At 42.2% G+C, this 27,833-nt stretch overlaps 1 protein-coding gene across 15 annotated transcripts in view; it reads right to left on the bottom strand.

The window, feature by feature from the left end:
* Positions 1–27,833, bottom strand: part of SEMA6D (sema domain, transmembrane domain (TM), and cytoplasmic domain, (semaphorin) 6D) — a 382,134-nt gene that overhangs the window by 3,721 nt on the left and 350,580 nt on the right. For 2 of the 15 annotated variants that reach the window (XM_014944555.1, XM_014944556.1), the window contains 17 exons: positions 11,082–11,238; positions 10,600–10,711; positions 9,966–10,026; positions 9,757–9,819; positions 9,565–9,666; positions 9,255–9,345; positions 8,859–8,978; positions 8,317–8,405; positions 7,349–7,566; positions 7,109–7,240; positions 6,757–6,912; positions 6,500–6,673; positions 5,608–5,748; positions 5,429–5,506; positions 4,482–4,573; positions 4,079–4,135; positions 2,074–2,241 (listed from right to left, as the gene is read on the bottom strand). In XM_014944555.1, the coding sequence (XP_014800041.1) occupies positions 2,074–2,241; positions 4,079–4,135; positions 4,482–4,573; positions 5,429–5,506; positions 5,608–5,748; positions 6,500–6,673; positions 6,757–6,912; positions 7,109–7,240; positions 7,349–7,566; positions 8,317–8,405; positions 8,859–8,978; positions 9,255–9,345; positions 9,565–9,666; positions 9,757–9,819; positions 9,966–10,026; positions 10,600–10,711; positions 11,082–11,190 (1,963 nt within the window). In that variant the 5' untranslated portion in view covers positions 11,191–11,238. The other 13 variants (XM_014944557.1, XM_014944558.1, XM_014944569.1 and 10 more) reach the window with 13 other exon arrangements.

The raw sequence follows: 27,833 nt of genomic DNA, 5'->3' as shown, positions 1-27,833 counted from the left end.
GAAGTAAATCATAAATCTACAGGTACTTCACACTGATACTCATTTCAGAAGAAGGTGGCCTCCCTCAGGGATGTGCTCTATGAAGTGGTTGTAAGTGCTCTGTGCCTAGTGTTAGTGTAACTCCTGTGATCCACAGCACTGCTGAATGCAATTAATTTTATACATAAGAATGACTGTGAGCATTGATCTGTCTAAATGGAGACTGTCCATTTTCTTTGATAATGAGGAATGCTCGTCAAAGCTTCTCTCCTTATGTTACGTTCGGTCCCCAAATTTCCTTAAAGGCTCGCAAATAGGAGCCCGTATGTTATTAACAGTAATAATTTCTGCTGGAAAATTGAGGTTAGAAGGTGCTACTGGGCCAGATAGCAATTAATAACTCATGGATGGATTTCTCTCTCAGTTTTCTGCCCAACTCATAAATCAGTATCAAAAGAGAGACAGGATTATGCAAATGTTGTGTAAAACTGTATAATGTATATACTGCATTGTTATAACCACCTTAATGTAATCCAGTGTGAAAGTTCTGAGCTAATGCATCCATAGGTTGCTAGCCCTGCAGTGGCACACCTTGCGTTACGTTAAGTGTACAATTTTTGAAGTTCAAAATTATGTCTATCAGAGCACTAATTTTTCTTTTTTTTAAATCAATAATGAAGATAAACATTTGCATAACATTAAAAAAACCACCATCTTGCAAGGTTAAGTTATTAGAGAATGTTAAAACTTAGAAAACTTTTGCTTAGACCAAGAAGTTGAATATTTGATTAGTTTTTTATTTATGTATTAACAAGCTCCCTTTGTTTTTTGAGATTTTTAAAGCAACCACAGACATCTTGCAGCTAAGAGAATGTTAGTTTTTAATGAAAGTAATTCTGTTAACTATCCCAAGGGATGTTAAATTGAAAGAGCAAAAGGGAAGGAACAGATTCACTTTTGTTAGAGGCAAGGCCTTTGAACATTGTTAATGTTCAGGGTTACAGGTTTTAATGGCGCTGTGCAGAAGAAGAAAGAAAACGTAAGTAAAGTTCACTAATAGCTATGACACAAAATGGGTTTCAGAACCAAGAGCAAATGATAACAAAAACTTAAAGCAAAATGGAAAATAACAAATTAAAATGACAAAATGCACTGCCGTAATGGCCGATAGGAAACCTGATATGTTTTGGTGAATGACAATAGAACACAAATGGGTTTTGACTGGTGAGATTTTCAGTAAATACAGAATAGTGCAAACATGTCTGTCACCTGGCTATTCTGTCCTGATGAAGACTCGTGTTCAGTTTTGGTTATGGGATTGGAAGCTTCTCCATTCTTTGGTTGACTGCAATAGTCCTACTAAATTAAAAGTCTTTGTTGCCCTAAGAGCCTAATCAAAGGGTCACTTAGCAGGAAGAATGACGACAGAAAGATGAATTACAGGCAGAATAAGTTTCTTTTTGTGCTTGGCTTAAAACCTGTGTGTGTCTCTCTGTGTACTGTAAACTGTCGCTTATATCCAGAGAACAAAACTTCAGCACATCCTTACCCAGATCTGACCCCCGTTCTCCAGAAACATGCTGCACGTGGGCAGAGTTTGGGATGTGCCCCATTTAACACAAGGATCTGTCACAGACCTGTGCTTTGTTTTCTGTTCCTCCCCCTCCTCCCCCAAAACCCTACCCACAAACCAAATGGGAAAAAACCCATGAAGCTCTTATGAGGAACCATTCATGAGGACTAATAGCGTTACCCAAACTAGGCTGGTTTGAAAACAACCACCAGAGGTGCAGGTAAGTTTGAATGTAATTTTTTTAATGCATCCAGAACTCCCACTGATCTTAATGGGAGCTTTGGAGCACCCCAGGAATGAAAGGCTGAGCTTACTATCCATGTTTCCTATTACAAGCTGTAAGCAGCACTTTGTACACTGGATAAGTAGGTATGAAAAACATGATTGCACTGTCTGCATATTCACAGGAAATGGGTGTAAAATATAGCCCAACGATCACGGCTGTTACGTTTAAGCCTTAGACAATGCTGAGACTATCAGGTTTCCATTCAGCTGCAATGTATTCCCTGGTAAGGCCTTACCCTTTGGGACACCTGATAATGGATCAGAATAATCAGAAGTGTTTGGGTCATCTTGAACTACAAATTTCCGAGAGCCAGTCACTTTAGGTTTCCAGGAACCAATCACTTTAGGTGATATAACTGGGATACTTGCCATTGTGGTAATGGAAGCTGAGGAGAACTCCATGTCTGTGGTGGCAAACAGATTTTTATTAATGTGTATTACAGTCAGGCTTTCCTCACTGTTTCATGGCACATCTAAGCTACAGCTGGAGACAGTATTTTATGGAGTTACACGTCAGAGCAAAATGTGACCCCCCTACACTCTGCAGAAGCACAGAGGGATGATTAAAATCAATTGGTTCAAAACTTTTAAGTACAAAAAAAAAATCCATTAAAACATCAACAGCTGCTAGCCAAAAAGCCAGAGAAGTCAAACATGAAAGCAGTGCAAAAGTTAAAGTAAGCAACTGGTGGAGGTGAAAAGCCCAACTTATTCTACTTAATTGCTATATTCTTCACTGGAGACAACATACTTGGCTGCCTTTTAAACATCTTCAAAGAAAAAGAAGTTACTTGGAAAGACACACACTCATGACAGGTTACGCCTGAGAAACCAGATCAGCTCCATTAGTGCTATTATGGTGCACCAGGAACTGCTGAATGAGCCATTTCTACAGGTGGGGATGACAGGAATATTTTTAACCCCTATTTTGTAATGGTTCCTAAGGAACAATGTTGCATGGATTCTGGCTCCTCTGTAGTACATTTGCTGAACAGAATCACCGTAGCCTATGTGAAAAGGCACATGAGGAGGAAACACATCAAATTGGGTTTACAATCCACAGGCTACTTTGCACACTCAAAGTATTTTGTGTTCACTGTCCCCTTAGGTTTAGACATGAATGTCTACGGCTTGAGATCTTACTGCACTTCAAAAGCACTCTCATTCAGAAGTTGAAAATAACGTTCAGTTGTATCTGTGTCCTAAAATATCACTTGGAAAATTCAGTTGGTAAACACTCATGCAAGCAAGGTAACATTTCCATGTAACATAGTTTTGTTTTGCTTTCCTGAGTGAGTCTCTAACTTACATTATGGGTAAATGCTTCTACAAAATATTTGTCTTAAACATTACTTCTTGTCAAGTTACAGAAGTGCAAATATAATCAGAAACCAAAAAACAAAATAATGTTCTCAGTTTTGTTGCACTTCTACAAATTTAACATCCAAATAGATTATTTTTGTATTTGTCAGTCAGAAATGTGCCCTTCATTTGAAAGTAGCGACCAAGACTGGAAAATAAGGGCATGGTCTTGCTCCTGTTGAAGTCAACACAGGTTCTGCTTTTGAGTTCAACAGAGGAGCACGAGGTCCTGTCTCCCAGAACACCAGGGGCTGGTGGTGAAAACACTATTAGAAAAATCACTGAAGGAGAGAAAAGGATGTGAAAGTCCATCTGACAACACCACATAAAGCTTTTTCTAAGCCACCTTTGTCTACACAAGTCCTCATTCAGCTACACAGTTTTTGATGTTAAATTTTTTCCATTAGCACAAGCTACTTAAAACATTTCAAAAATATAGAAATACACATCTTAGAAAATGCGTATTTGTGCAAAAAGCTTGCTGGGAAAGAGGGAAAAGAGGAAAGGAGAAGTAAGGAGGAAGATGATGAAATTCTGCCATTCATCTACTAGAGATGACCAATAGGGGCATTCACAAATGCATGGCTGGGGATAAAGAGTAAAGCTTAGTGGACTTTCGTGCAGTGAAGATGTCATCTATGTTAATCAGGCTCTTTAATAAAAGATGGCTCAATAAATAATGAGCTGTTAACATGCGGCTACACAGGGTGAAGTGCTGAGTGAGAAGAGTCTGACTATCTTTACCATCAGTGGGAACATGAGTAAAAGCACAAAAATGGAGGATTGCCAACTGTGCAAAAGGAAGGAAAAAAGGGCTGAAAATGCTGAACTGAAGGAAAGTAAAGGTCATTTAATTCAAAAAAATTAAAAAAAACTAACCAGATGTTGGGTCGCCAAATATTTTGTAATCTGGTGTAGCTGTAGTAGGCAAAATTTCTAAAAGAATTAAAGGAACAAGTAATCAGTAAAAAGTAACAAAAAAGAAAGCAAAAGATCTCAAACCTGAGTAATGGAAAACAAAAGCTAAACTATTACTGCTTACAAAAAAATAAATTCTTCAATACTTTGCTGTAGACCCCAAATAGTTGTAAACTGGTGAAGTAAAGACAAAACTCTGCCACCCAGGACCAAAAAGCTCAGCTTTGTGAACATTCACAAGAACACCAGGTGATGTGTTCATCGTGTTACTGAAAAGCTCATCATAAATTTAACATCCATAGTGAGGTGTGGCCACAGATCACTGCCGAGACATCACAACCGAGCAGCAATGACTATGTCTTACCATGGCAGTCCCCAAGCTGCGCTGTGTTGCCGTATTCCACATCTTGCACGTATCCTCCAGTGCTGTGGTTGTATGAAACAAACAAAGAGAACCTGCAATTAACAGTATTAGCAGGGAAACAAATGGTGATTTTTTTTTTCCTGGAAGCAGCAAATGGAAACATATACAAGAGCTAGTGTATGGCCCAAAAAACTGTTTTACAAAATGCACAAGTTAGTTATAACCAGGCTTTAAAACTCTATATACACGCTTATGCCACGAAGTAGGAAAAATAAATCAATAAATAAATAAATAAATCCCCTTTTCCGGCAACTTCATCATGTCCTCTATGTTGGGTGTACGCTTGGTCTTAGATACAACCAAACAATTATACTAGTTAAAGTTTGCACTGGCCTGCTACAAAGGCCTCTTATGAAGATACAGCTGCTAATGCAGTGTGTATGACAGAATTGGTTTGTGCAAACACCTTTGGTATGCGTCTGTATCGCCAAGGCTCCAGCTGGAGGCAAACCCTTCCTCCGTTCCCACTGTGAATCCTGTGCTTTTGTATTTGCCATTGACTGTTCCCTGGCCGTGAGCACGCCCGGGAGGGGATACTGGGTACTCTCTGAGCTGCTCAGGCTGCAGGCAGCAATTTCTTGCCTTCCTGCTTCCAGCTGCTCTTCCTACAGGTCTGCTCGTCCTCCCCCACACATGTGAAACTCCCACTGAAAGTTAAGTCTTCACCTAGAGATTGCAGAATTAGGTCACACTTTAGTATTTTGTTCTCATAGATACAGTACACACTGTAGCATTCTGTCCTTGGATGTATAGAGTACAATGAAAAAACATCCTGAAAGAAATGGAGATTTATCAATTGAGTCCAAGGAACAGGCCAAGGGTACGAGCTCCTGTGGTCTATGAAGCGTATGTAGAGATGCTGGGCTAATCTGAAAAGCAGTACTTACAGCATGCCTGGTGTCACTCTTCCACACGCCTCGTGGTCTAACCAGCCACAGTACGGGTCCCGTGAAGCAATACATGCCCTTGCAAGAGAAAAACCCCAAAAAATCATGCATTTTTTACTTCCTTCCCAAGAGATGTTGGTGCCCTTCTTTTAAGGGGGAGTTCAGGAACGGGGCCGTACTTTTTACATGACCCGTGACGCTCACACCGGCTCAGGGGAATTCTAATGACGCAGCTGGAGAACGCCACGAACAGAGCATGGTGGTCTCTGTCCAGCTGAAGGGAAATGACTCTTCTGTCCTCCTCGCTGTCACCATTACACCTGTTCAGCAAAATAATGGGAGGCCGTTATTTCAATAGCTGTAGTACTTTGTGCAATGCTTACACTGCAAACATTTTATTTATTCTCTGTGTAGATACTGAAAGGAGAATTTTACATATATAAATGTAACTTACTAGTCTTGCTGAGTGATTTCTAAACAAACCTATGGGGTTATCAAATGCCAGCTTCTGGCCAACTGTCACTCTAGGTGACAATTACACTGAATTACGTAGGAAAGAAATACAAATCCATTTTCTTTGTTCTCTCAGTCAGCATAAATATCTTGACAGAGCAGAACAGGAGCCCTGTGTTGGACGCCTGTAGAGTCTAATTGGAACACTTCCATTCCCAAATTCTTTGCGCCAGAATAAACAACTTTAAAATGATGTAGTTAGATGTAGTTTATACAGTATTGGTCACTCTTGAGAAACCCTCAAGATAAGCGCACATCATTTCTTTTTAACAGCAGCAGATAGTTCTGACATTTCATTTTCAGGAAGAACTGTATCTATTTGCAGAAGAATTAGACTGTATCACTGACGTCACTGGAGTGGAATTAGTTTGTTCACTCAACCCATGCACACAATGGCAAGTTACCACATATTTTCAGGTTATTCAACATGAGGAACACTGTGAAATGACAAACAAGCAGTGATGTTGGTGATAATAGGTTGGTTTTCATTTACTATAATTTCTTTTAGCTAGGAACGAAGGACTAGATGAAGAGCTGAGGTGTTCTGGTAATACTTACTTTGCATGATTATATGCTTCAATCTCTTCCAGTAATACGCTGTCATTCAAAGAAAAAGGCCTAGTCTTTGCCAATATTTTAAGTACTACTCCTGCTTCGGAGCCAACAAATATGACTGTGTAGTTCTGGTAGGGTCCAGCAGCGTGGTCTACAGCAATTGCTGTCAATCTGTATCTATCAAGACCAAAAAGTAAATTATTAATAACATATTTTCTTGTTTTCAGTATCACATGCGTTATGTTTGAATGCTCTCATACCTGACACGGGTTTTGGTAAACCAGGGCTCCTCAATGACCGAGGGAACAGCTGAATCCATCAGAGGATGAGATTTGATGAAGGAGAGTGTTTCGTCAGGGAAATCAATGGAGGTTTTATAAGCCTCTGCAAGGCCGTGTTTTGCACAACAGCCAGGTCTGAAAGGAGAACAACATTGTTTTCCTCTTGGTATTTTAGTTAATGAGAGAAGGCAGCCTGCTAATGAGCATCCTTATGGCTGAAGTGTAAAGCTCTGCTTTGGCTCTTACCCGACAAGACGCTCAAGAGTGCAGCTGATTTAAGGCAGCTCTTTACAAGGACAATATTATGGCATCGTGAGTAAGAACCTTTTACCTTGGCTTTGGTACTTTGTCTTCAGGTACAGCTGTCCAAACGGAGTCAGGAGTCTTTTGTTCTTTAAATCTCCCTTTGAAGACTTTCTCAATGTCATCCATGCTGAAAGCACACACCGCTGAACCAGGGATGCTGTAAAATTAGAAAAATAGTTGCAAGAGCTCAGACTACAATGACACCAATCTCAGTGTAAGAGAGAACCAGAGAACTACCTTTGATGTAAGGTTCCTCATCTCTCACCTGTTAAGCTGTGTGGTGAATACACCGACAACCGTGGGGACTCCATTGATTTCTATTATGTCTGTGATAGACTGCAGAACATCAAAGTAGAAGAATGAATCCCCAGGAACCGAGCAGTTGAGCCGAGCTTTCAAAAAGGATGTCCAATGCTTTTCCAGGACTCTTTGAGACCCCCCCATGTCATTTTTGCATATGCGTGCCACACGGGAATACACAGCCTGTGAATGGGAACAAAAAAGGACAAGGCAGAAAGGCTTGAGAGATGCAAGGAAAACAGTACTTGGTTTTGAGCTGTTAATAAACCACCAAAGATAATTTCGTTAACAGGAAGCTGCCATTTATCTGCACAAAAAGGATGAAAGCAAACGGTGTTTAGCTTGTAATGCACAGGCATCTTAATGTATCACCAAGCAAATGCAGCTCTGCAACTTGTCCCACCTCTCTTTCCCTTCAAAATGATATTGTTAGTGAGATTTAAGGACTTTAATTAACTGTGTGTAAAGGATTTAATAATTTATTATAGAATATCTTTCCATGGTGAGGCATGAGCATTATGCTCTATACTGGCATGACTGAATTATTCAATATCCAGGGACATTAGAGAAAGTTCTTTGAAACTCTTCTTTTGTGTTGTTTTCTTTTGTTTCTCTAATAAGCATGAAAATACCCTCAGATTTTCCATGAGTTGTCACAAGTGTTAAGGGAACAGCATCACTAAAAAGATACCTGTAGCGAGCTCGCCTAACGGCAAGGCATAGAGAACAGAAACAACATTTAGGTTGAAGAATGCACTGTTCTATGTCTCTCTGCCCCCTCCCCCCCACAATTATAATGATGGGAAAACCGTGCAAACGCTGTACTAGTCTCTACTTCCTATTGCAAACTGTGCTTCTTCCTGATGCTGTTTCGGACAATCTCATTCTGCTGCGACTTACGGCTACGTGACAGCTCACCATGGCAATACCTACCTTGCCTAAGTTATTGTGCTCGACAGCAATTTCTCGGAAGAAGAAATAAACATAGTTCCCGTATTCTATGGCATGGAGGAAGTGTGGTTCTGTAAGGAAGAGCAAGGAGAAGGTTACTTCAAGGAACTACTCAACTGGCACACGACACTGCCTACGCTGTGTGACTTGGCGGCGTCTCCACAGGTCCATAGCAGCTCACGTGAGCTCCAGCCTTCAGATACTTTAGGATGTGCAGATATGGGTGCGCCGGAGCTCTGAGTCTGCAGTCCTTACCGTTGGCTAATGGACTGTAAAAAGGCCTCACGGGAATTGCATTTCTGCTAAGGTTTTGTTACTGCAGATTCATTTATTGATGTATTAACAAGAATTTGGCTTTATTGGTATTAGACTGCTTTCTTATCATAGCCATACTGTGTTGAAAGCCGCGTGTACGCTGACATTGGAGCGTGAGTGTAAAGCCATGTTGGCAGTGAATTACCTGACCCTTTGCGTCACTGAAATGACATTTGCCACGTGTATGGGAAAATGCTCCCCCAAATTACCTTTTATCCATTTGGAATCATACTTTATTGTTCTTAAGGCAGATCCATCCCCCATGCTGCGATAAATAACAGCATCACTTGCCAGGAAATCTGCTACTGTTGCCGAATACAATTTTCCATCTAAAACAGAAGTTGAAAAGGTGGTATTAAGAGGCCTTTAATAATCTACAGAATTCTGACTAGCCTGTATTTTTTCCCATTTCTCTACTGCCACTCTTCCCCAAATTGCTGTAACCTATTTATTAACAGGTCAGCTTTTAATCCTTTGGAGGCCCTTTAAAAAATTTAAGAGCAGGGGCACCGTGACACCTTTAGCTTTCTGTGCTTGCTTTAAAAGCTCTCTGGCTCCTTTGGTGTCATTAATCATTTAGACTCATTACAACCAAAAGTTCTTACCAGCAAAGAGGGCGACATTGGTTTGTCTGGCATCAAATGGGCATCTTGCCAAACCACTAATTTCCTCCCCATCATACTCTAAGGTATTCAGCTGAAGAAGAAAAATAAATGGGTGATAGTGTCATTTCTATTTTGTACACTGGCACAAAAGCATAACATTGTCTTTCCAGAAAACTTAATTCAGCACATTGGCTTCTGTCTGGTTTATTTCACCTTGAAGCACTCTCCAATCACACTGGCTGTATTTGCTATAGCGTAATTAGTGCAAGCAAACCCAGTAACAGATTAATGACACTTTCAATATTCTTACCCGATAGTATCTGCACATAGGATTAAATGCATTTGTTCCACAGACAAACACCATCTCATCATTTCTCGGAACAAAGACTTTAATGAAGTTATGGCATTCATCCTGAAAAGAGAGTAAGATGTATTTATCACAGACTTCACATATATAATAAATATTGGTGGTGTTTTTCTGTAATGTATGTGCTAAACTTACTTTATGTTTGCCTTTCATAGCACAGTTCTCTCTGTCCTGCTGTCTTGACCTCCATGTTAATTTCTGTTAAATCAAACCAGAACCATGTTAATTTCGTTACATCAAACCAGAAAAGAACATTTTATTTCCTTTTCACAAAAAAAAACCCTCTTAAAAAAATGAAACCCAAAGAAAATAACCCCCCCTTGCCAGCACCTGTATCTACTCACCTTGCTTGGAGTAACTTCCGATTTTGGAACTTCATTTAAGTTTACAGTGTAAACTTGGTCCCTGTTTGCAACGAGTTAAAAGACATAAGTAAATTCATTAATTCATTGGCCTTATTTTTGATAAGCTAACCAGAAACTTCTATGAAATGCTTATGGATTTTTTGTGTTTAACAGCAATCGAAGAAGATTGGTCATGGGCAACATGGGGTAGTTTTGATTTTTATTGACGTGGTCCTTAGGCAGCACCTACAGTGTCCATCTATCCAGCTCTATCTTTCCATTCTGTTGAAGACTAATCCCCGCTGAAAATATTCAAGTGTGTTACCCTCACTTCCTACATCCCTGATGTGTCAGTCCAAGTTTAAAATGATCAGGAGAGGTTTTTATCAGGGCAGTAATATAAAAGAGGGAAAAGAGCATTTGATCATTGGTTTTAGCATAACTACAGTAACTGCAGCCTTCAAATCCAATTTTCATGCACTGGCCATAGATACGGTATATTTCTCTGGGAAGTCCTCCCCCAATTCTATTTTTTATCATATTCTGCAGATTTTTCTAAATGAATTTTACACATTAATGCAAAGCCAGAAGAGAAAAGAATTTTAATCTAATGAACTGAGTAAAGGAAAATTACCTGCCAGCAATATAAAGTGTGTCTCGAATTTTCAACATCAGTTGGAAGTCCAGTCTGTGCTGAGATTCATTGCCTGAAGGGCGTCCTCTAAATACTGGATATTGCCTTGAATCTGCAAGTAAAAATGGGCTACACCATCACTCAGGATTATAGAGCTAAAGAATCAATATATGGCATTGATTAGCTGTATATACTAGGTGTAGAAGGGTTTAAACTAAATTCCTTGAGTAATGTCTTGAATATAAATGAGAAAAAGATGGCTAATGTCAGCAAATGTTCTTTTTCCTGAAGTTATTGCTGTATTTCTGATTGCTTTTTTAAGAAAATGATTAAGTGTTCTATTAAAGATACAAAGCCAGTAAACACATTTCAATTTGAAAGAAAACAGATTTTTTTTTTTTTTTTTAACTTCCCAAGTCAAATAAAACAACCTACATTAAAACTTTTTCCTTAGTGGTTAGCACCATTTGCAGATTACTTACAGTGGTAGTCAACAACGTTAATAGGGTCCTCATCTTCAGGGAAGCTGACAGCTCGGCACTGGGACAGACTCATTAGCATCACGGAGGCACAAAGCAGAGGAAGCCTCATGGCTGGTGAGAGATGAGCACTACCTTTGTGGCAACACTGTTCGACTACCTGGAAAACAGGAAAAGGCCAGTGAGATTTCGGCAGCACAGGACAGCAAACGTGGCTTCCGACTGCAGAAGGGCTTTTTTTTTTTCATTTGTATTTGAGCACTGGCAGCACTGAAATAAATCGGTGCTTATGAAAGGCTCCTCTATGTACAGTGACGGCAAACTGCTGCGTGACATATCCCTACTCAAAGCTGCTCCAAAACATATTGATGTTTGCTAATTTTTAGCTGGATTTACAGGCATTTCCAAAGAAGCTGATGACTGTCAGCCCATTTAATTCAGGAGAATCACAAACAGAACATGCAGGCTGCTGACCTGGCAAGAAAAATTGTCAAACTTGGGATTAGAATTTTAATTAAACTGCAATCACTTTCCATCCCCTCTATCACCGAATGTCATCCAATAAAACCCTTTCCCCGTAAAATACCTAAATCTTATCCACAAAAAGTCGTGACACACACAATCTGTCTGAACATCCATGCCATGTTTTAAAATTATTGCTTGTTTCCAGGCTGTGCCACCATAACACTAAGCCTTAACACGCTCATTGCCAAAGACCTGATGTCGAGGACCACACGCGTGATGCTTTGCCTCGTGCAGTGATTTACACATGTGCAAAGTAAATGCAAAACTGCTGCCTCAGCAGCGTGACAGCGCTTGTCACAGGCCTTGCAAGGGTGGCAAGAGACTCAAACGGGGGCACAAGGCTGAACTGGGGTTCCCAAGATGCTGCTTTCCCCCTAATTCTATTTGTTACTGCAGAAAGGTAGCAACTCAGACACTCTCATGGTGGGGTGTTCTCTGTGTGTGTGTGCGCTCTACAGATTATGTAGCAGATATTATGATAGCACCACAACATTATACAACAAAGCTTTTAAGAGGGGAAGGGAAACATAACTTCTTCAATTAAACCACAGGGATATTTTAGTGAGCAGAATGTAACTACTCAAGTTGCAATTTTGGTAGGATGCAAGAAAACGCATCTCAAAGTGAAATGCAATCCTTAATGACCACAAGTGGTCTGGGCAGGGGTCATATTTCTCATTAGAAACCTGGCAAGTGTAGTACTATTCCCTCCCTCAACCCTTTGGACGCATTCGTTCAGCCCCGATACACAGGTCAGAGCTTTGAGTCACCAGCCCAAAACCTTGCAGTTTCTGAAATTGATTATTAAGCTCTTTGTGTAACAGAAAAAAAGAGAAACCTTTCCATTTTAATGTTTCAAGAATTGCTGTGAGATGTACATGTTGCCAGCACAAAGTGCCAGGCCTGATCCAGCAAAGCACATAAGTATTAATCATTTAATAATTTGAAAAGCAATTAAAAACCCCCTTCATAACAACACTTAACCTTTCGGTAATCTTTACTGGGGATGAAAATACTGCATTTGTTAATTGATACTACGGCCAGCTAGGGGCAGGGCTTCTGGGCTTCCTCCTTCCACGAGGCTGCTGAGCTCTCGGTTCAGGCTGGACTGTGGGGAGACCAAGGTAACGGGTGACAGTCTGGGGTGTGGGTGTTCCCTGAACGCCTGTCCATTACGGACTGACCTGAAAAGAAGCATTTTCCACTGTTAATGATATTTCTGTATCTCAGTCCACCAGTCCAGAACGAATGGGCTGTGCTCTTAGTCAAGATTGATGAGTGCAGTGGTTAATAAACACTAATGATTCCTGGCACTTTCCCTCTGCTCTTCCTTGTCCTGACATGGCCTCTTCAGCTGAAGCATCTTGCGTTAAATTACTAATGAGCAAACTTAAAACAAACTGGAATTAATAAAGTTAGTCAAATTAGTTCTTTCTTGTGAAAGCACCATTAGAGCAAAGTCCTGCAGCACAGTGGCTCCCAGACACAATAACAAATCATTAATGGTTGCACAATCTTTTTTTTATGGTCTTTTTTTTTTCCAAGAAAAGCAGACTCCAAATACCCAACCCACTACTGTCCCAGTGAAAAAAAGATAAAGGGGAGGCACATAAACTGTACATTGAGTCAGGGCACAGTAACATCTGTAAGGTGCTAAGTAAAAGTCCTCCCTGAAGCCTCGTTTTCCTGGAGAACAAATGAATACAAATTGGCAAAGAGCAAGAAGCTCGAGCAGCCATGTAGGCTTTATCTAGCACAGAAGATGAGGCTGTTCATGGCCCACACATCACGACTCAAAGAGACGCTGGCCTGGCTGCAAAACGCGCACAGCCTGCAAACTCTGCAAGTTCTGCCAGTATCAAGCACAGGCATGTATCAGGAAGTTTCTTTTTTCCCTCTCTTTCCTTCCAGTATCCCGTCTAGAAAGAATTCACTGGGGCAAAGAAGTAACCGGCCTTACAAAGGCAGGTACTGTCTTTTGGGCTGGAGGAAATGGCTGCAGAGAACAAAAGGGCAATTTGCTGTGTATTGGCCACAACAATTGTGACCTAAATCCAAACTGTCACAAAACCAAAAAGGAAATGACAGAAATGCCAGGTAAATAAAAAGAGAGTATCGGTTCTCTCAATTAGAATTTCTGGGGGTATATCATAGTCCCTAAAACAAGGCAAAGTTTTGTAAATGCAAAACCACAGGATGTGTCTCCCTAGAGACTGCTTCCAGAGCAGAAACAAACTCACATTTCTGTCTTCCTTAAAAAAACCCCAAACCTCTGAATATACTCCAGATATGAACTCTGAGAACATAAAAGGCAGGAATAGTTATGCTCAGCAATCTCTTTTAACTAAACATCAGCCATCACAAGTGTCTATCAAAGAAAATCTCTACATGCGCATAAAGCACAGACCTTTGTCATGACAAGAGAGAAAAGCAGACTCAGAGCTGGACTGGATCAGCAAACCACAGGAAATCACTTCTAACCAGACAGGTAAGAAGTACAGATTTCTTTGTTATTTTCCTTGTTAAAATATTACAAGAAAATGAAGAGTAGCTGTAATTGCTAGCTACATATTAAGAAGAAATGCACCTGCTTTAAGAGGGACTTAAATGGACCTTTTAGCTGGTTGGGCACGGGCTCAAGATCAGAACCACTGAAAAGAGAATAAACTTGGAAGAACAGCTGTTCCCTGAGTAATGAGAAAAATGGGCTCCATGTAGCCCTCAGACCAGGGGGTTATGACAGCCAGGTGTACGCTCCTGGTACACACAGATAGGCCGGTGCGAAAGACATAATTCTTGCCACATTCAAACCTTTTAATAGAGGCCACTGCTGGGGACTACAAATAATAATGCTGAAGTATCTGTTTGGAGCAGAATAGCTGATTACAAAATGCTGGCAGTGTCTACCTTCAAGAACATGTAGAAAACAATCATACTCTGGGTCTGATTATTTTTCCCCAGCCACAATTCAGACCAGTCTTTGATTAATTTCTCTTATAAATTGCATTCCTAGCATTTCTGCTAGGAAACAATTCATGGCAAGTGCAATGTTTGGAAATTATCATATTGCTATCCCCGTTTTGCAGCTGGGGAATTGAGGCACAGATCAAGGCTGAATTTGTGACCAATCACCAAAAAGAGCCTTTTCAAAGGACCTGAGCTGCTCTGGGTCATCCGTGTTCATTCCTTACAGCACAGGCAAATTGGCCAGTGTCACCCAGGTGGAAAAGCTAGTAACAGATCAGAGATCTTCTGGCCATTTAGTCTATGGCATAACTAGTTGTGTCTGCAAATACAAGGCAACAGAGGTATAAATGTTAACTGGTGGCACAAATCCACACCAGTGAAGAGGAAGCAGGCTGGCTGAAACGGGCCTCCGGGCGAGTGCTGTTGGTCAACTGAAAGGCAGGCAGTTGCCCCAAGTAATAAACTGGCTCTCTGTGGTTGGCATCTTTCAATCTCAGATACAAATCCCATCCTTCAATTCCTGATTGGGGGAATCCAGAGAAGCAGGATATCATTTCTGTAAAAATACGAGCCCTCCTTCAAACAATCACACATGAAGGGGAACAGGCTGGTGTTTCTTGCCCATTAATCTACTCCAGCCTTTGACAACGCGCTGGTGACACTCCATCAATCATCTTTCCGTGTGCTGCCACGTAAAAGGGGAGGGGGAAGGGAAAGGGCATTCAGCCAGCTGGAGAGAAGCAACACATAAAATAACTTCAAACCAGACTGATGCAATATCTTCTGTTCACTAAAAAAAAAAGAAAACTCTTAAAAATCTTCTTAACACAATAAATGCTTCTCAAAATGCTCAGCGCGGACAGGAATGTGGCATGGCAAATCCAGACTGAAGTTCAAGATAGGTCAGAATAAAAGATATATCCTAAAAGTTAGTTCACTTTTGGAGAGTTTGGTGAGGCAAAGGAGAACAGGGTTGCAACACTAAAAGCCGAAAAACAGGCACGCAGCATGAAAAGGCTTAAACGACTACATTGTCTTCTTTCTCCACCAGATACGGGGCAAAATCAGGCTGCTGGGTGAGATCAAGGATCTCCTCTTGCTTGGAGGTATGTGTTAACCATAATGTGGAGGGGGGACAGGCAGAATTGATTAGTAATATGCTGAGCTTAGTCAATTTATGTGATGTGGTTTCCCACAATCCCAAATGACTGGACTTTGACAAATCAGGAAATCCCTGCTGTCCTCCGTTCCTTCCTGCATGCAAATAGATCCCTGAGGGCACTAATTAGTGCAAACGAACTAACCAGTGCATTTCTGAGATGGTACCTTCTGAAATTTTGAGCATGAAACCCCTTTAATAATAAGATAAAAGTTAAAACAAAAGAATCTTTTACTGCTGCTTGTTCACAGATGCTCAACAAGCTTCTTGGGGCCTACAGCTGAGACTTCAGTTCCTCTTTCTGAGGGAGAGCAAAGCAAATCCTGTCCAACACTCAGCAGATTCCTCTCAGCCCTTGAGACACCTCCCCTGGTGAGGGTCACAGTGCATCCTTGGACAGTGGTTTCTGGGCACTGAGCAGCTGGCCAAATCAGTGCCTCAAAGGTCTTCAACCAGAAGACCACTCAAACAACAAAGATCTGTCGGCTGGGCTACAGCAAGTCACAGATTTCACTTGCAACCAAATAAAGGTTATGTTAGTCTCTGAATGGGAACTTACTTGTGTTTAGCACCCCCCATCCCCCCTTTTGTTTTTGGATGCAAAGGACTGGTGCGAAAGGTTAAAATATTGTTTACTATAGCCTCAGGGATTATCTTTTAGTGTACAAATCACTTTATGGTCCTCTAACTTCAGGTTGAAAACACTAGTTTAAAAGGGTGTGGTTCAAATTCTGGGCTTCATGAAGCAAAAAGGTGTTCTGGCAGTGGCTCTACTTTAGGGGCCTAAAGATTTGCACAGCAGTTTACTTAATGGTAACTGCAATCAGGTGGGGGAAGTTCAACTTCCTGAGCCAGCTGCAGGGAGAAGAGCTACCCAGTAAGGTGCTGGAGCTGTGCTTTGCCACCGCATAGTACAGAAAGGCAGGCTGTTGCTGACTTTCAATTTGTCAAGCAGGTCAATCTTCTCAGAAGATAAAACACTTACAAGAAAATATATGAAGGTGGTACAGGCCACCTTCAGTGATGCCCCTAGACCTGCTGTAGAAATGCATGAACCGGTGACCACGGATGCACCAGGACATTCACTCAGAACAGCACCTTACGCCTGCCGTGCATGGAGTAAAATAACTCTAGAGCAGAGCCACGCACTGGGGCCAAAGTGTGTTTTGGTAGTCAAAACATGAAATAGCAGCATTTTTGTACCACCCAAGCCAAAATACAAGACCAGCACAGCCCAGGGTCTGGTGGCTTGAACTCTAGAAACACATCAAACAATTCTTTGTCCTACGTCTAATTTTTCTGGTCTTGCTCCTTTTTCTATGTCTCACTGCACAAAATGGGTATAAGGCATTTGTTTAAATGCCAGAAAGTATTCCACATAGAATACAACATTTGCCTTAAAAACCTGTACCAGTATCTATTGTATGAGAAACAGGGGATTAGATTCCTGGTTTAGGTTGTATCTATACATAGGTTTTTCCAATGATGCAATTGCTTTATAGTGTGGTAAGTCCTCCCAAAAGAAGGGTACAACAGCCAGCATCAATGCAAGTGTGATTTTCTTTTCAATTTTTTTATCAAATGACATTCCAGTATAAATGTGTTTCTTCTAATGAAGGCTGACTTCAGTAACGTTCCTGAAGGCAATGCCTGACACAGGGGCTTACTGTACATTCAAATCTCAGAGATTGTCTATGATGTGATAAATCCATATTGTGGAGTTTGGTGACAGATTGTTTCAGCTAATTATGAAATAACACAAGAAAATATTTGTGGTTATAATAAAAGAAACATACCTAATTCTTGTAGTCCCTTTTAGAAACTTAGAGCATGAATTTGTACAAATAAATAAGAAAAACTGTTTCTGCCCTACAGAGGCACACTCAAATTTACACTTTCAGTACGTAGCCATCCTTACTTCCTAAAACAACTTTAAAATCTGCAGCTCTGAAGAAAAAATTTAGGGTATTTGGAGCAGTGATATTAATTGAGCATGAAAGTGCAAATAACAGGTCTGTTATTTTAAGATAATACTTGACTTCTTTTAAGGATTCTACATTAACACCTCTTGATCTATGCCTAAGTTAAAAAAAGATAGTTTAATATTAAAGTGATGAAACCCTACCACTGAGTATCACAGCTTTCATCTTAATTGCCTTATGGTATTGCTAGTTACACTTCAGTTGTTTGCAGGCTTTTAATGTTACAGAAAGCGCACCCCTCTTGCTCCAGAACAAGCTGACAGAACGCTTGCAAAATGGATAGGGTGACTTTTAATGATGCAAGTGTTTAGTGGCTGATTAGATGCACTTTGAGGGCTAAATTCTCCTGTGATCAAAAATTTACTTGAACACACGGTAGTTTCAGCAGGAAGGGGAATAAAATGCTGAGCAAACTGTAAGTGATTGCCTCGATTATGTTTATTTTAAGTTAATTTTTGAGAGTGAATGTTAACTACCGTTTTTTACCAGGGTGATACAAAAGTCCTCCAATGGAAACCAATCTTTGATTTCAGCTCACACCTAGGGTTCAATCTGTTCTGTTTTACAAAGCTTCTGCAAGACACGCTCCCCTCAAGTTTGCCAGGGTTGAGCTATCGATGATAAAATGCAAGGTACTTTAACTGAAGCAGCGCTCTGGGTTCACCATTTTAGCAGGCCTGCATTTTATTAATTCAAACTGCTCATGCCCAGCCGTGACTGCCCTAGGAAATACTAAATTTATTCGTGAAAGCATCCACGGACCAGTGCAGAGAATGTCAGTACAGTGATGTTCAGAGTTTGCTCTGTACTCTCAGCCCTGATCCTCCACTCACTCCTGGCCGTGGGCAGCTCTGGGAGCAGGAGCTCCTACCCCAGCCCAAGGAAAGCCATGTCACCCAGCCGTGGCTCACCAGGGTGAACTCCAGAGAGCCTCTGGCTCACAGCTGTGTCAGACGTGTCCCATGCTTTTCAGTAGCGCTTTTTAGTCTGAAATAGTTTTATCCTGAAAACTAGAGAGAACTCTTAAACCATGATGGCGGAGATCTCATTACTTACAGGAGTACGTATAGGCTTGGATGGAGGTTTGGAAATGATCAAACTGCCTCGCTCGGCCCCAAACAAAAGCCTAAAACCTAGACCAAAGTACTATCTTTTCCTTCCTTCAGGAGGGTTGGCTACAAATGTGAGCAAGTATCCGAAGTAAGTACTCTTCCTGCAGGCCTACAGCACATGATTTACATAGCAAAACTGCCACTCATTTCAGCGTGACTAGGCATCATCTGATAAGGCAGCTCTGGGACAGGTATAAACCAGTATTTGCAGGTGAGGACATAATGAAGGTCTCAAGCACAACTTGCACAAGTCCAGCTGACGCCACAGCCATAGTGAATTGCTGGCAGCACCCCTGGGTCTCCTGTCTGTAAGCCCTGCTGTCTCCCAGCAGTGGCAAAAGCAGCCTTCACCTTGAGCAGTGCTCCAGCCCTGATCCCTCAGATAAGCGCTGCCCATTTTAGACCTGGCTGGAGCCCAGGAGGTCAGGGCTTGCCTACAGGGTGAAATGAATGGGGTGTTCTGAAATGGAAGGGAGGTTTGGGGGAAAGAATATGCCCACCAAGCAGGACGGATGAAGAAAAAAGAGATTTTCACTGTGGAGAGGGCACATCTGCTGCTCAAGAGGCTGTGCCCCAGCCAACGCTGCTGTCAACCGCACTCCAGAAAGCACCGCTTCTTCCCACCCACTGCTCCCCCCGGCTATAAACACCCCTCTGGCCTCTCAGCGCTGTGCCTGGCTGGAGCATGGGGCTGGCTGGAGCTGCTGCTGCCGGGGCAAAGGGCTGCTCTATGCCACAGCGAACACTTCAAAGAGAAAGTAAATGGCTGCTGGAAAATGAGAGGGGAGAGATGGGAGAAGACTATCAACTGGCAAGAAACACATCAGAGCATCTGAAGCGCTGTGCTGGTACCATCAGCATGCCACACTCAGAGCTGGCACGGTCAGCCAGCCTCGCCCACAGGCACACTGCCTATAGAGACCAGAGAACAGCACATTTTTAACTAGTCTTGGGTTTATGGCATGGACAAATCTGGTAGCCGGCCACCCAGTTACCTATTTGTATATGCAAGGCATGTGCTCTGCCACTTTCCGGGGCACAATCAATTACACATACAAAATGCAGGCATGAAAACCTGGAGGAAGCCCGAGCTCAAAGTTAACGATTACTATTATCTTGTTTAGCATTAAAGATTAACTACAGCAGTGAAAGGATGTGTTATGAAATGTCTTTCCCAGGCTGGAAAGTAAATAGAGGGAGAGTTTTGTGTTTTTGCCTCTCACAGGCTATTCAGAATTTGGAATAGTTATTCAAACTGATTCTTTTATTTACCATAATATCAAAATGTAGTCACTTGCCATGTGACTGCTCATATTTTCATTTGAGATGTCGTGCAGAAACACATGGAAATCTGGTGAAGGCAAACCAATTTTAGAACATGTTCCGAGCAATTGTTTTGCAGCACTGCCCTACAGTATGAAGTCTCTTACATTTCTTAAATTGCCTAATCAAATGCAGACTCTGTTCCAGTCACGCTAAATTTTCACATGATGGCAGAAAAACACTTCTTTCTAGCGTAGCACTGAACAGTTGGATCACATTATTACATTTACTGCTTTTGTAGTCTCCGAGTGTGTATTTGTAAATGTATGTATATACATATTCACAGGGGAAAGGGGGGAACATTGGTGCTCATGCTGTGTGACCCTGGAGACAGTCGGAGGGGCAGAGGTATGTCTTGAGAGGTACCTGTGATGAGGGTCTTCTGGGAGCACCTGGCTTATCAAGAACACAGAGGGATAGCGGCAAGAAATTTATTTTTATTTATTTAAAAATCAGATGTATCAGTGCAGGGTTTGATCCACCTGATTCCTTGCGCTACAGTCTGCTGAAGTTATTAAACAGATGTAAACGGGGTTAGGTAAGTTATACCCATATTGTTGCCAGCTTGAGGTTGGAGGCAGGATGGGTGCCATGGCTATCCTGCTCTGGGTCCCAAGCTTGGGCAAGTCCCTGTATTGCATCACATCAGTTTGGGGGATCCTCTGCATCACCAAACTGCCCACTCTCCACAGACCAAACACAATCTGCAGAGCCCACACTCAGCAGTGATTTGGAACAGGATGCAGCTGTGCTGGCCACCACCTCTCCCTCCCCTCTGTCTTTTACTTGGACTACATCATGATAACGTTCACCCTGTAAGGCAGGGACGCATTTGCATCACCCTGCTTTGACATTTTGACTAGTGAGCCACAGAAGCCATGGATCAGACCTTTAAAAGTAAAAAAATAAAAATATTCCAATCAGTAACATATGAACTGCAAGTGCTTGAATCAAGGTCACAAGGAAATCTGTAGCAAATCAGGCAATGAGACTTAGGGCTTTAAAGCTTTATATTACAGTCTGTCCCATTCTCTTCTCCGTATGAGATTCCCAATACAATTGCAATGTTTCCCTAAATCCTTATGTTATCGCTAGTAATACTAGGTTAGTGTAAGAATGTGACTAAATAACTGAATCTGACCCCCACACTATGTATGTCTGCAGGTCTATTTTTCCTCTACAGCTGCACCAGATACATTGAGGTTTGTGTTGGCATAGCTTGCCACGTAAGACCACTGTGCAATCACGAGCGGTGCTTGTTATGTCTTTGGCAAGGATGAAAACCTGATGCTTTAGGGGGAGGAAAAGCCATAATCCACTCTCACAGTAAAACCTGTACTGTGGTACACAAGACAAAAAAAAAATTCTATCCATACCCTTGCAGGGAATCAGATTAATCCCCAAAGCATGGGATTTGATTATTTTTGTCTGAGGTTATCATTAAGGAAAAAAAACTACGTAACACTAAGAACACCTACATGGCACTTTATGGAGAAAATATGATTTATTGAGCAAAACCACAATTACTGGCTTTTCAGTGTTAATCTTTGATAAACATGTGCTGGGTTAAAGAAACTGTCACAGAGAACAGAAGTTTGCAAATTGAAAGAAACCATTCAACTCTGCAAGATGATTCTTTTCCCCCTTATTACTCCTTTCATGAGACACCTGGGGACATTGTTCACACACTGTTGACAGCTTTCACACCACTGCTTTTCCTCTGTTATCCTTACCCTTCTCTTCAGCACTCGTCTCCAGGTGGCAATACACAAAAGAGCTATATTTGCAAGGGGTGCCAATGCTGGCTCTTGGACAACTGTTGGAAAGCCAGAGGGCCCTCTCCTGCCTTGCAGCTTTGTTGGTTCAAGTTGCTTCCACAGGGCACCGAGCCCCCCTGACCCACCAGGCAGAACTCTGATATTTAACACCTGGGTGTTGCACTGATTGGGGAACATGCAGACTACTTACAGCCCTTTCTTGTTTTCAGCTACCATTACACTAACAGGCAGAGCCACAGCTCCCTCACGAGCACTGGACTACATTCAAACACCATCTAAAATTTTAATGCTAGCCTTAACTATACACTGAGGCTTTTGTAAGTTAAATACATGTTTTTCTTCTCTGTTGTCTCCCAAAACAGGATGGTTACATAGCCTGCTAGGACACGTAAGTGTTCACAGAACGTGGGAAGGGGGTACCCAAGTGAAGTGATACACACACAAGGGCTTGAAATACAAGCGTGAGAATTTTCTTTTGACCCCAAAGTGCATCTGTCATGATAGACATACACAGAAATAGCAGCAACACTATCTGCTGGTGCCGTAGCTACTGCAGTCCCTGTCTACCCCCAGTGCCCATAAACACGCCTGGGAAGCGTGGCAGCAACACTTGAAGGAAACACCTTTTGTTTCATGCCACAATAAAGCCCTGAGGAAGGTCCTACCCAGTAGAGGTGTGAACTAGTACCTTACTGCTGCTTGGGAAGGCAGAGACCCAGCTGTCATGATCATTTGGCATAAGAGAGATGAACTATGTGGCTGATGTTAAGAAAAGCCTATTATTGCAGTAATAGCTGAGCTGAGTGGCCAGCTGATCACCTCTCATCTCTTCTGAGGTTTCACTCCCACCTCCGGTGGGCAGCCGGCCTGTGATGCTGGTCCCTGCTGCTCACTCGTTACCTTTCCAGACGAGCACCTCTGTGTTTGCTTCCCCGCTGTCCCTCATGCACTTGAAGAGCCCCCCAGCACGCATCTGCCAATTAACTCCTCATTCTCATCCCAAGCCCTCTTCAAAGCTCTCCTTTGCCTCTGATGCCTACGAGCATGTGTGCCCCTTTCCCTGACACAGGCGGCTCAGCTACGTTTAGGCAGCTTGTGCACTACCAGGGCTGCTGATTATGCAGGCCAACGCAGCTCTCCCGCTTCTAGAGGCCACTGCCTGACTGCATCCATCTGCTGTCTCTTCTCTTAAACCATCCACTGTGGGGAACGGGATCCATCCTTTTTATTCTGTGTTTGTCCAGTGACTGTTGAATTAGAAACCTGGGCTGCAATTTGGCTCTTAGATGCAAGGGTTAGGAAAAAAAACAAACAACCAGCAACAAGAAACCTTTTGGCAGGAAGAGTATCTGTGTGCAAATACGACCTCTGTAATGTTACCAAGGTCAGGCAGACCAAGGCCAATCTGCTGTGTGAGAATATAAATCAAAGCTGTCCAGGGACTGATTTCATTTACAAGGTTTGTAACCATTCTGGACAGAACAAATGTCACTTGCTTGCTTGAGCTCCTTGCTCCTCCTCTTCCACCACCACTTCTTTGGCTCCTCCGCTTCCACCCAGCCCCTCCCTGCCTGGTAACACCTCTTGACCTCCTTTGCTCTTGAAAGCAAGAGCTCTCTTCTAGCAAGAAAGCAGTGGCTCACCCACGACAGAGCACCACGCTAGGCCTATTTATTTAAATTATGCAAAAATCTCAACAAGTAAAATTAGCAGAAAGCCACAAGTACATTCACCTGCTGGTTACCTGCCATTCATAGCAAACGGCAGAATTAAAACAGTAAATTCTGTAATGAGTTCTTTCTATTGCATTCAAAGATCTGCAAAACAAACCAAGGAAAGCATCTGTAGCAAGTATTAGAGTCTGGGCACAGATCCTGTGAAATCACATGGTTTCCGTTGTGGAACTAAAAAGGCTTCTACAAGAATGTGTGAAATACACAGCCGAAATTCTCCATTTCTTTCTGTGCTCTTTGGCAGTTTGCGTGGCTAAGTTAAAGCGGCAAGTTCTGTTTCTTCAGCTGGCGGCTTTCAAAGCACAGCCCGGTCTGCAAATGGAAGGAGCGCAGGACTCAGCTAGCGAGCTCCCTCTCCATTAAGTAGAGAGTTAACATCATCCCACGCCACACAACAGGTTGCTGTCTCCAACCCGGAGCCCCGAGCAGGGAGTCCAGCGGTGGCCTCGCTCCTCGCAGCCATTTTGCAGCTCGTCCGCAGGTGTGCCCACTGAGCTGCAGCGGGGCTGGCCAGGGGTGCCAAAACTAAAGAAACTTCACGTTCTGGATGTTAACTTTAGTTACCATAGCCAGACAATGCTGCCAGTGGTGTGGAAGAAAAAATTGCTGTAGCCAGCTGTGCTGTTCACAGTCGGATGGTTTCTGCGTAGCTCCAAATGGTTATGGAGCCAGTAGCCTGTTGTGGCCAAGGACAGGATGATGGATGGTCTACACACACTGTCCAAGCAGGGAGAATGGCAGAAGTTCACTTCAGGGTTGTTAAAATGCTAATCTGGGTTAGTTAACAAAAGCCGAACGGAATAGAAAAGTTAGGGAATTAAACACTACTCATATGTTGTATATGTGCACTACAGATTTGGTCTCTGTGGTTAACACAAACATTTGACTTTGGAAGTGGGACAATTCAACAGTCTTCCTGTTTGAATAAAGTGAATCAACTTCTGATATTAGCTGTACTGTAATTACTGTCAAGCCACAACGAGGGAAAGTGGGCTACGGCAGACAACACACAGAGCTCCGGAAAACAGCACTGGAAGGGCAGTAACAGGATTTTCCCTGCACACCTCTTCCCGGTGACATGGGAACAAATCAGAACCTACTTTCTTTTGAACTCGGGGCTGGCAGCTATTCACAGAACAAGTAACAACTTAATAAAATGGCTTAGATGGATTTTAACAGTAACTGCAGTAGCTTATCTGATGCATAAGAAAAGAGATCATCTGTTCTAACAGCAGTTTTGATGAAAGCAACATTTGAACTGTTTTAATTACATACAGAGCTGCTAAGACTGAAAATAACTTGTACCACCCAATGCATGCAATATGCCTTCCATCTTTTCCTAATTACTTGTGGAGCAAATTATTATTTTATCCAATGGAAAGACATCTGATTTTTTCAAAGTAGTATTATAGGTATGTTTAACACACAAGTATGTAATCAACCACCACCTCCTCTGTTCAATAAACAAACACATAGTGCATTCCTTGAAAAATATCAGAGTGCAACATAAGTAAGATCAACAGAAGCTTATACGAGCACAGAGGCTGTTGATCTAACTGCTCCCTTTGTCTTACAAAGAAAGACTAGAACCAAACAGTGCCTGTCATATCACTTGTATGATATTTGATGAAAACTGACCTCATTCACATACGATCTCCTTGACTTCAGATTTCAAATTTCTATTTTTCAGAAGGAAGCATAACCAAAACATTTCAACATCTCTATATAGGTTCTGTCCAGCTAACTAGGCTTCACACGACTTCAGTGGTTGCTGAATCCTGTGTTAAATGCAATAATGTTTTTAAAATAATTTGAAACCCCATTTAAAAAAAAAATATCAAAAGCTGCAATCTGTATATGACCAACTGTAGTAAGACCAGAAGATATGTTATTACAAATGCCTAATATATGCTTTGAAGCAAGCTTCTATGACGTACCTTTCTTTACTTTCACATATCTCATATGACAGGACCGATCAGATGGAAGATCAATTTAGTCAGAACTAATTGCATATATAATTAAGCATTCTATCAAAATGTGTGCTCTTCATCAGTCTACATCAAAGTTACAGTGGTTCTAAGGGCTAAAGTATCTGCTGTAATAGTCGGCTCAGCTCATACAAACGAGGTAGAAACATTCAGATGGTCCAGCTCAAAGGGCGCGAGAGGCTGGGGGGAAAACCCGCAGCCACCCAGCTGGTTTGTAGGGCTTTGACAGGGCCATCCCTGTATTCCTGGCACACGCTCCTGCATCACACAAGATACGTTTGGAAGATGATGTTATCTTTGTTGCATCTCGACCATAAATGAGAACAGGTAGTGACAGACTGCAGGATATGAGGGAGGAAGGTAGCTGTTCACAGTAACTGAAGGTGTAGATGGAAGTGAGAAGCCAGTTAAATAAACCAACGTAGAGCCTCTGGGTTACACTTTTTTGCATATTCTTTTGACAACAAATCCGAGCTACATAATTCAGAATGCTAATAAATTCTTACTACAAACTTTTCCTTCCGGTTTTTAAAACAGCTGAGCTTTATATTAATTAATATAAAAAGTGTTAAAATTCATGATTCTATAGAAATCAGAGCACTCAACTGGTAATTTGTATTTATCTGAGCCAGAGTAAATGTTTATACAATATCTGCCAACATAACAAAATATGCCTGTCACTTACTACATTAAACATGATTACGTACAGCTTAATTTACTGAATAGTAACTTAAGTAGACTTCAGAGGTGCATAGAATTTTATACTGTGAATAAAGCAGGAAAAACGTCTATTCTTTTCTGCCACAAAAGTGATTGCAAAGCTTTACAATGAGCTTCCTGTTGGACTTGGAAAAAGGAAAGAACCTCAGAAAATTCTCTGTGAAAGTATTTGTATGTGAGAGCAACAGACCAGCAGTAAAAGCCTCTAAGACAGTAGGAAGCTGTTCCTTCAAATAATATTTAAGTGAAATACTAAACATCATTAAGGAAAGACTAACAACTTAGAACACAGAGGTATCCCAATAAAGATACATGTTTTTCCCCAAAGGGAAAAACTAGGGGAAAAATGCCACACATTTACAGAGCAGTGAACGGTATTTTAGAGGAAGTTTGCTGTAATTCCTGCACATTATGTGTGAAGCGTGTGTGTGTGTACATGGATAAGCTACAATACCATCTGTACAGCAAGTGCCACATATGTGAGCATTATGAACCATCATTGCTGCTGCTGCTGCTATGCTCAAAAGTAAATGTATTCTAAGCCACGCACGCATACAAATATAAATGACTTTACACACTGTGGGCCGAATTTTGCTCAAATTAATCACAGGCTAATGCCTGTGATACAGACATAATCTTGACCAGAAGTAAGAAACAACTCAAAGATTGGCAGAAACCCACTAATTTAGGACTAGCTGTATTCATGCTAACAAGTGGGATATCCACCGGAACTACAATGTTTTCAATACATTAACCTAAAGCATACTTAATCGCGTTTTTCAACTCACAAGATAAAACACAATGACCATCATAAAAAACCCACCACAACAACCCCACAACCCTTTAAACACAGGCATAATATCCACCGAGAAATATCTGTGTGACCTTTCATTTCCATCCAGCGCTTATAAATAATAAAGAAGGCTTTAAACCCTTTCTAATTACTCCCTGAAAGCTGCTGTATCGGTTTCTGCAGTGCTGAAACGCCCTCCCGCCCCCCCGCCCCTTAAAAAAAAAAAAAAAGTTTCTATGCCTTACACCTGAGCGGAGCTTTGTTTTCCCCGGGAGGCGAGGAGGACGGAGCGGAGCTATCCCTGCCTCTGCACGGGGATAATCCACAACTGACTCTAGTATTTGTTTCCATCCATAATTGATGGAGAGCTTGAAACACAGCTCCCTCTGCCTCCCAGCGCCCGGCTGCTGCCGGGGAGCCCGTAAATCACGCCTCGCCGGCCGCCCGCGCCGCCGCCCCACCGGCAGCGCCGAGCCCCGGGGCCGGCCCGGCTCGACCCCCGACCCGCCGCCAGCCCAAACTCCCCCCGAGCGCCCCGGGGCGATTTCGCCGGGGACAAACCAAACAGCTCCGCTTCGGCTCGGACTCCCCCTCCTGTGTCGTCCCCCCCCCGAACCTCTGGCCAGCGCCGGCTCCCGCCGCGTTCCCCCGCTCCGCTCCGCGGCCCCGCGTACC

Source organism: Calidris pugnax, unplaced genomic scaffold (genome assembly GCF_001431845.1).
Source record: "Calidris pugnax isolate Ruff unplaced genomic scaffold, ASM143184v1 scaffold70, whole genome shotgun sequence".
Lineage (NCBI taxonomy): Eukaryota > Metazoa > Chordata > Aves > Charadriiformes > Scolopacidae > Calidris > Calidris pugnax.
This window is presented reverse-complemented; position numbering and strand designations above follow the sequence as displayed.